This window comes from Nilaparvata lugens, chromosome X (genome assembly GCF_014356525.2).
Source record: "Nilaparvata lugens isolate BPH chromosome X, ASM1435652v1, whole genome shotgun sequence".
Classification (NCBI taxonomy): domain Eukaryota; kingdom Metazoa; phylum Arthropoda; class Insecta; order Hemiptera; family Delphacidae; genus Nilaparvata; species Nilaparvata lugens.
In genome coordinates this window covers 65,423,253-65,433,318 of record NC_052518.1, presented here as the reverse complement: position 1 = coordinate 65,433,318, position 10,066 = coordinate 65,423,253, and the positions used below count along the sequence as shown (strand labels likewise).

Here is a 10,066-nt window from a genome sequence, read left to right as displayed (position 1 = left end):
TGCAATACCCTGTCGAATAACTTGACATCATCAGCATACATTAGAAACATGGATGATATGAAGCTTTTAATGTCATTCATAAATGAATTGAAGAGGAGGGGGCCCAAATGGGATCCCTAAGGGACTCTAGAGGAAGCCAGGAAAGGAGATGACATATGACCCTCAGAGCTCTGAACATCAGAGTTCTGTCCCTCAGATGGCTGTTCAACCACTTGAGCATGACACATGCACCTCATAACTCTCTAGTTTGGCAACCAGGAGAGAGTGGTTAACTCTGTCGAAGGCCTTTGAGAGGTCTAAATAAAGACAATCGACCTGGCAGGCATCCTCAAAGGCACTCATCACATACTCCTGGAACAGGAGGTGGACACAACCCTGCTATGTAAAACAAATACCTGATTTTCACAAGTGTGATTTAGCTTCCATATTTTTGGAGTTTCAGAATATGAATTACCCAGTTGCAAATTTTGATGATAATCATTAGATCTGAGGAGCATTTCAGTAATTTCTGTAGGTATATGAGCTTGACCATCAAGAGGTTCACACTCATGAGAAAGGTTCATGTCTCTTGTGGTTCCATTGAATTAGGAAGATTGATTGTAGCCAAGAAAACTGCTCATAGAAAGTATAAGGCAATTGGTAGTATTCAGCTCTATGAAGTTTTTTGCAATTTGAGGGATCAATGTCGTGTTTTGACAAGAAGGTGTTATACAATAACTATTTACTTGAATTAGAGGAATTTGTTTAGACAAATTCTAAATCTTTCTGGACTTATGTGGATGGTTTGAGAAAAGGCTCAGCCAGACCTACTTTTATGAGACTGGACACAAGAAGTGCTGCAACTCCTGTTGATAAGTAGTGTGAACTCTTTGCTGATTATTTTTCATCTATTTTTGTGCAGGACACGGTTAATGTCCCGACATTTGATTTTCGTTGAAACCAGTTAGTTCCATCCTGCTGCATTACTCCAATCAATATTCAACGCAGATTGGAAGCTCTGAATGTTGGCAGAGGAACTGGGCCTGATGAAATATCCCTTCCTGTAATTAGGTTTTTCTGTTCTGGCCATTCACCTAGCCATACTGGCTCTGCCTTGCTGGAGCTTGGTGTCTTCCCCAGAGATTTCAAAAACAGTTTCTTGGTACCTATATACAAATCTGGAGATCGAGGTGATGTAAGAAACTATAGACCTATTACAATACAGTCTGTAATTGCCATGGTCTATACCACCTGTATTTCCACCTGCATAAAATGATGAGCTTTGGTGATAAATAGCCTATCATATTCATTGAAGAGAGTGAATAATTTGTAGAGAATCATTGAGAGAGATTCCAATGTAATTTTAGTGTAATTGTTCCATAATATTATGTGATTTTCAGTCATTCTCAGAGTATTTCTATTGTATTTCAGTATTCACTTTTTCAGTCCTTTAAAGAAAATGACATTAAGAAATGATGAGTTTTGGTGATAAATATCTATAGGCTGTAGTCATTGAAGATAGTAACATTTTCGAGTTTGATTCAAGTGTTATATGAAGAGGCTGGAATTTTCGAATTTAGTTTTAATGTTATTGTTTCATATTTTGTTATCCTCAATCATTCTCAGAGCATTATAATTTCATTTCAGTACTTAAATTTCCAGTCTTTCAATAATGCCGTACCTACTTATTAGGCACCTGTGATTTTCTATACTTTTTATAAATTATCATATATCTCTCATATTTTGTTATTGAATGTCAATAAACATCTATAAAATACATGGAACAATTTAATAAATTGTTACTATTCATAACTGATCACTCTCAGAATAGCTTATCTCCAAAAAATGATACATTTTTGGAAATTGATTACGGTCACAATAGCGTAACTAGAACAAGGTATTTCCTTTTTATTTTTATTTAATTGAATTTTCAATAATTCATCGAAATGAATGCACTGGTAGAAGCACAAGATTCATACAATATTGATATGTGAATTCTAGGTTGTTGAAATTAATACAGACCTCAGAAATAGTGAGGGAGTGTGTACTCATAGTTGTTTTTTGCTCTCCTGAAAAGTTGGGTTTTTGTAGATACGCTACTATGACTTTTAGCCCTCGATTTGCTTCCTGCATTCCTTATTTTTAAAATTACACGTCGACCATGTTTATTGGTGTCCTCTCGAGCTCCGATGATGCGGTACGGTAGATCCTCCTTCAACTCCCTCAGCGGGATCCACGGTTTGGGTAGAGGTTTGTTTATGAGTTGGACAAAGTCCAACTCTCCTGCGCCCTCCACCTCCTTCATTAGCGGGGCGAGTGAGGAGTCATGGTCCATTACAGCTCGTTTCTGTTGAAAAATATTTGATTAGTGTCTTATTTGTTTCAGATCATACTAGAGAACTTGATCAATAGATTATTGATCTCTACTTCAGATTATTGTCATAATCTCAACTCGACATCATCGAATTGGCATTCTCTGCATAAAGTGAGTAATATCAGTTATTGAAATAACATTGTTGCATGATCGATTACTTTAAACAATAATTCCATTTCTAAGCAGTTCAAATAATATTGGTAACATTGATGCATGATCGAGTACTTTAAACAATAATTTCTAATCACTTCAAATAATATTGCTAACATTGTTGCATGATCGAGTACTTTAAACAATAATTCAATTTCTAAGCAGTTCAAATAATATTGGTAACATTTATGCATGATCGGTTACTTTAAACAATAATTCAATTTCTAAGCAGTTCAAATAATATTGGTAACATTTATGCATGATCGATTACTTTAAACAATAATTTCTAATCAGTTCAAATAATATTTCCTTTGCATTCTAATCACTTCAAGGAAATATTGGCAACATTGTTGCATGATCGATTACTTTAAACAATAATTTCTAATCACTTCAAATAATATTGCTAACATTTTTGCATGATCGATTACTTTAAACAATAATTTCTAAGCAGTTCAAGGAAATATTGGTAACATTTATGCATGATCGGTTACTTTAAACAATAATTCAATTTCTAAGCAGTTCAAATAATATTGGTAACATTTATGCATGATCGATTACTTTAAACAATAATTCCATTTCTAATCACTTCAAACAATAATTCAATTTCTAATCATTTCAAATAATATTCGTATCAAATAATCAAAGACTTGTATGTGCACAGATTTTTTAACAATCAATCACGGAAAAAATCTGTGCATACACAAGTTAATAATATTTGTTGAAACTAACCTTTGTTTGAGAGTAGATTGACTCCTCCTCCTCTTCCCCGCTAACCTCAGGCTCGTCCCCAAACACCAACTTCCTCTTCGCCTGCTTCTGCTTGATGTTGTTCGTTAGGGTAGCTAGCACCGCACGCCGCGGTGCCCAGGTAGGTGCTGGAGCCAAGCGCTGAATAGGGCTGTCCCCGATGATGATCTCCCCAGATGGTGATGGTGGTTCCAAGGTGAGCGGTGAGGGAGCGGAGGTGGCAGCGGACGACTCAGCAGCGAGGGCAGCTTTCCGCTGCCAGTAGTTGGGGATGCGCTGTGGTGGGCTGTCTGGTAAGATGTATGAAGAAGATGTTGATGGAGAACTCATCGTGAAGTATGCTCGAATCTGTCTCTGATGTAAATGATAATTTTCCTCTCATCGCTTCTGTTTATATAGCATACGTTTCTCTCTCTGTTCCAGGCTCGTGCGAGCGAGAGCGAAGTGTGCTACAAGGCGAAAAAAATTCAAATTTCTCTCCAACAACACGTGCTCCCACATCGTTATCGGTTTGTAAGTATTCTCTCTCCTATTACAAAAACTGACACTCGATCATTTTTCGAATAGCATCCATGTGTTAGAAGACGGAAAAAAAAATCTCGTCTAGAACTCTGCATGGGACAGTGAAAACACCTGCTAGAAGCTGAAATCCCCCATGTCAACTCACTTAAACATATTAGCATTCTCGAATGATTTCTAATATTATTAAATATTTCACAACATTTCAAGATAGAGGCTCACTTTTTTGAATAGCATTCTCGAATGATTTCTAATATTATTAAATATTTCACAGCATTTCAACATAGAGGAATAGCATTCTTGATTGATTTCTAATATTATTAATATTTCACAACATTTCAAGATAGAGGCTCACTCAATCATTCTCGATTGATTTCAGTTCAGTTATTAAATATTTCATTGTTTTCACAGCATTTTCTCACCTCTCAACTCGAGTTCTGAACCTCATAACCAGTTGAGCTCTCGTCGAGACAACACAGCTGAGAGGAATCAATCTGAAAGGAGTCAAAGGCGGTATCTACACCTGAGAGGAATCAATCTGAAAGGAGCCATAGACCGCTATCTACACCTGTACACTCGAGGAGATTCACGCAGCATCAACCAGTACATGTAAGTACATTTTCACTTTGATTTTATCCTCTGAGGAGGAGAGGAAAATTGTCCTCGGAGGACAATTTTTGTCCTCAGAAGACAATTTTTGTCCTCGGAGGACAGTTTTTGTCCTCAGAGGGGAGGATTTTTGTCCTCGGAGGATAAAAAACCTTCTACAATATACTGCATGCATGCAATTTTACCTCATCTTTACGATACGGTATATCCGGAACATCCAAGCCCCGCTCTTCTTTCTCACACTCTTCATATAAACAAAACGGTAAATGTATTACTTTTTCAAATGGATTTTCGATAATATATTTGCAATAGACACATTGCAGATAGAATGGATTTTTATGTAAGAAATAACCATTTCTCGCAAAATACTCTGCTTTATTGCATAATGATTTACAAAAGTCACAATGTAGATGATGATGCTTTTCAAAATACTCTCCTTGAATGGATGAATCTTCTACACAATTAAAAGTTGAATATCTTTCTTCATATTCTCGTAGAATATTATTATCGAAATTCTCCTCTTCAATTGTTATATTATCTTTCCTTCTACAGTTCGGGCTGTACCTTGCATGTTCTATTGCTGGTATGTCACTTTCTTCCCATTTTCCCAAACAAATTGAACAAAATACACATCGCACAATGTCTGGTGCAGATGAGAATATAAATCCCTCTTTCGCCATGTTTTCCGCGGACAAATGCGGAGAAGATTTCGACCATCTTTTATCAAAAGATAATAATCTTAATCTTTCATACAACATTATGTGATCTTGAGATATCATTTTCACACACACACCCTTCTTCTACCAATGTCAATTCACAACTAAACATGCTGTTGTACTCTATCTCATCCTGATCGTTATTCTTTTGTTTTTCAGAATCATGCCGAGGGAACGCAGACTACGTGGTGTGAATTCCGCAGCAGTCCACCATCGCATCACCCTCGATGACGAACCTGAGGATATCGACATCACCAACGTGCTTGAGAGGTCGAAGCGTCGAGTTTTCAATATAATTAGGGAACATGCGGCACGGCATGATGGGAATGTTAAGTGGTTTATAGTATTAAATGTTTTGCTGTATAAATTAGTGGTGATGGATGACAAGCAGGCTGGTGAGACTGTCTCATCTCTAATAAATCTACATAGTTACTCCAACATAGCGCTAAACGTGCTTGAGAACTATGAAGATTTTAATGAGCATTTTTTCTTGGCTGTGAAAAAAATCCTCTCATCTTTCGAAAATTTCGTAAGGGACATGGGAGTGGATGGGTGCTAAAGAAAATTGAATCACTGGATGTGAACGTGATTAAATTTAATCCTATATACACATCCAGTTTCATTCAAACACCCCAGTTTTTGAAAAACAAACATTGCATTATAAATGTCAAAAATCTCTCTGACGAAAAATGCTTTTTATGGTCAGTGCTCGCGTATTTCCATCAGAAGCCAAGGAACTCCAACTTGAGTGTAAAGTATTTGAGCAAGTTTGCTCACACACTTAATACGCGAGGTGTAAATTTCCCGGTGACGACACACGATATTAAGAAATTTGAAATACTCAATCCGGATATTGCAATTCACGTCATCGCATACGAGAATAAAAAGTTTTTCCCCTTCCGTACAAGCATTTTCCGCGCACGTAAACATCAAATTAATCTTTCAATGCTAAAAGGCGATGCAGGAAAAACTCATTTCTGTTTAGTAAATACCGCGAACGGGAAAAACGGGCTATCACGTCTTCTCTCCCACCTTTCAAAATGCCATGCGCAAGTACACATTTGCAATTTTTGTTTCCATAGATTTACATCGAAGAAATCTAAAAATTGTGATGGTAAAGCAAATTTGTTGAAACATGTGGAACTTTGTTCCAAGTTTGAATCTCAGCGCGTTCCATATCCTAAATGCGGAGAGACAATTAAATTCAAGAAACTAGGTGCGACGTTGAAGAAAAAGTACACCGTTTACGCGGATTTAGAAACTTATGTTGTTAATATCACAGATGATGATGAATCCGATTCTGATGAAATTACTCATAGTTACACAAAGAAAACGACGCGTCATATTCCCTGCGGCTATTGGTTCGTTGTTATCGATGTTAACGGGGAAATCGCCTACGGACCTGTACTCCATAGATTGAGTAGTTTAGAAGAAAAAATCATGGAGAAATTTCTTCAAGAAATTACAGATCTCGGCAACATTTTGTATGAGGATATGAAATGAGAAATTCAGATGCGAGCTTTATCCGAAAGTGAAGAGCGCGAATTTCAAAATTCGGTAAACTGCGGGCTTTGTGCTGAACCGTTTTTAGACAGCGATATTAAATGTCGTCACCATGCACATGAAACCGGTAATTACTTGTGTGCGGCACATGTTTCTTGTAATTTAACAGCTCGTACTCCGGAGTACATTTTGTGTTATTTTCATAATTTCTCCGGTTTTGATTCACATTTTATTCTGAAATCGCTCTGTAAATGTAAAAAAGAAATTTCCTGCATCGCAAATACGTCAGAGAGAATTTTGACACTTTCAGTAGGCAAAATTAAATTTTTAGATTCCTACAAGTTTATGTCTGAATCCTTGGAAGTATTGGTGCGTAATTTGGTAGAAAGTACAGACATGGAAAAGAAGTTCGAACGATTATTTTCGGTGTTTCATGATCCACCTCGCGAACACAGACAGCTCTTGTTGAAAAAAGGAGTATATCCTTACTCGTACATGAGCTGTCCCGAAAAATTCGCGGAAACATCGCTTCCTCCCATTGAATGTTTTCATAATGATTTAACTGATACACCTCTGTCTCGTGAAGAATATGAGCATGCGCAAAGAGTGTTCTCAACATTCAAGCTGAAAAATCTGGGTGAATATCACGATTTTTATTTATGTTTGGACGTAATGCTATTAGCGGTAGTTTTTGAATCCATGAGGTCTACGCTTTTTAGCTCATACGGCCTTGATGTGAAGTCGAACTAGAATTGATTACTCATCCTGACATGCATCTTATGTTTGGGCAGGGATGAGGGGTGGGGTGTCATTTATCAGTAAACGTTATTGTGAAGCGAATAACAAATATCTACCCGAAACATACGATCCTTCAAAACCGTCTAATTATCTCCTTTATATCGATGCAAACAGTTTATACTTGGAAGCTATGAGCCGAAGCTTACCTGTTGGAAATTTCAAATTCCTCTCAGAGGAAGAAATTTCCAAGCTTGATTTCGCGAATTTGGACAGCAATTCAGAAACCGGATATATAATAGAATGTGATCTCAAGTACCCTCAAGAGTTACATGATAAGCACGCCAGCTTCCCACTCGCACCTCTCCACCAAACACCGCCGCGCGAATTGCTGTCGAACTACCAAACAAATGAGAATGGTCAAACTGGAACCAAAAAGCTCATGAACACACTTTTCGACCGTGAAAAGTACATTGTTCACTATGTCAATTTAGAGCTCTACCTTCAGCTCGGTTTGAAATTATTGAAAGTGCATCGCGTCATTAGCTTTTCCCAATCTCCCTGGCTGAAAAGCTACATCGACTTCAATATCCGGAATAGACAGAACGCGAAAAATAAATTTGAAATATCCTTCTTTAAGGCCTGTTGTAATCTGATCTTTGGAAAAACTATTCAATCTAGTCGTAAGCAAATCAATGTTAAAATTATCACGGATGAAAAACGGTCAGATAAGTACATTTCAAATCCACTATGTAAACGCTGGCAAATAATTAGTCTGAACGTGATCGCGGTTTTCTCTCGCAAGTTGGAACTCAAAATGAACAAGCCTGTCTATTCCGGCTTTTCCGTACTGGAGTTGAGTAAATTCCATATGTATGATTTTTTCTATTGCAAATTACAAAAAATTATACCGTGGGATCGTATAGAACTCTGTATGACTGATACCGACAGTTTTCTTCTAAACCTAAAAGTCGAAGATGTGTATCAGTTGATTAGAGAAAATTTGAGCCTTTTCGATACTTCTAACTATCCACCTTGCCACCCTTGCTTTTCCATGGAGAGAAATAAAGTTGTAGGAAAGTTCAAGGATGAGACTGCCTCAAAACCTGTCCATAGATTTGTAGGCCTTAGATTGAAACTTTACTCATTTTTAGTATGTAACGAGAATGAAGAACCCAAAGGGTGTACAGACTGGAGTGAAATGTAGAAAACTTAATTTTAATTTATATAAGAAATCATTGTTTGAACGTAGTGAACACATTGAAAAATTTAATATGATGAGGTCCTATAATCACACCATGTATCAGGTTGAATGTGCAAAAATCTGTTTCAGTCCTTATGATGATAAGAGGTACATTGCTGAGAATGGTGTTGATACTCTCCCTTTTGGACATTATAGAGTGCCCACAACACTCTAACTGATTGCTCAGTATGTCCCGTGACAATCATCCAACACCACTGATTTGACAGTTGTAAATATCATGAATATTATTAGATCTAAGCTAGCTGTAGAGCTTCATAGCGTGCCGCATGTGAACTATCCCACTCGCAAATATGAGTTGAAAAGTGAAAAAGACTTGCTTCAAGCCGATCTCATTGAGATGACGAGTTTATCGCGTTTTAATAAGGGTTATAAATATATCTTAGCTGTTATTAATTGTTTTTCAAAATTTGCATATTGTGTACCATTAAAAGACAAGGCAAGCCAATCTGTATTTAACGCTCTCGAACCAATTATTTCTAAAAATAAGGGAGTTAAGCTGTTCCAAACAGATCAGGGAACAGAATTCTTTAATTCAAAAGTTAAAGCGTTACTAGATAGATATAGTATTAAACATTACCATGTTTTTAGTGATAAGAAAGCCTCCATAGTTGAAAGGTTTAATAGAACACTTAAAGCAAAAATTTATAGATATTTAACTGAACATGGAACCAAAAACTGGATATCGCAACTAGACAGTTTAGTTCGTGATTATAATGCAACAACGCATTCATCCATTAGAATGAAACCTAAGGATGTGAGGAAGAAAGATCGTAATCATGTTTTAATGTCATTGAATTCTGCATTCAATACACAATATAAATTGAATCTCAAAGAAAAGGGTTCTTTTCGATAAATCTTATAACATAAACTGGAGCGCAGAGTATTTTGTAATTCATTCTATATTTCCTTCTAAACCTATAACCTACTCACTGAGAGATCTAAACGGAGAAGTAATTAGTGGTAGGTTTTATGCAGAAGAAATTGAAAAAACACAATTAAACGAATCGGAGAGACAAGTGTATTTGATTGAAAAAATATTAAAACGTGATAAAAAAGGATTGCTAGTGAAATGGATTGGATTTTCAATGCCTAGTTATATTAGTAGAGATCAACTATTAGATGAAAAATAATCTATTGTAATATCTCATTGTAAATACATTCCATTCAGTGTAAATATGTCAAAGATTTGGTGTAAATATAATAGCTCCTCATCAAAAATGCTTTTCATTTCAATCCAAAGATTTGTAATTTGCTAAGGCTAAGCCTCAAGCAACAGATGCATTCTCATGAAGAGGGTGCAGGAAAGAGAGGGTCAGTTGAAGTGAGAAACTTCTATCAGTGGGAGGGAGCGAGCGAGCGCCTGTCAGGCCATGTGGTGGGTCACCCTCCTGCCTGATAACTTATCAGTTCCTTATCAGATCACGTTCTGCACGTTTGTAATCATGAGTCAAATACCAATTGTTAACTTTG

The 10,066-nt window shown here is 36.7% G+C and overlaps 1 protein-coding gene across 1 annotated transcript; it reads right to left on the bottom strand.

The window, feature by feature from the left end:
- Positions 1 to 204: 204 nt before the first annotated feature.
- LOC120354642 lies at positions 205 to 3,795 on the bottom strand. The gene is made up of 3 exons (XM_039442011.1): positions 3,233 to 3,795; positions 2,132 to 2,326; positions 205 to 351 (listed from the first exon to the last, which is right to left on the bottom strand). Exons 1-3 carry the CDS (start codon positions 3,578 to 3,580, stop codon positions 205 to 207), a joined length of 690 nt encoding a protein of 229 aa, XP_039297945.1. The 5' UTR covers positions 3,581 to 3,795.
- Positions 3,796 to 10,066: the final 6,271 nt, after the last annotated feature.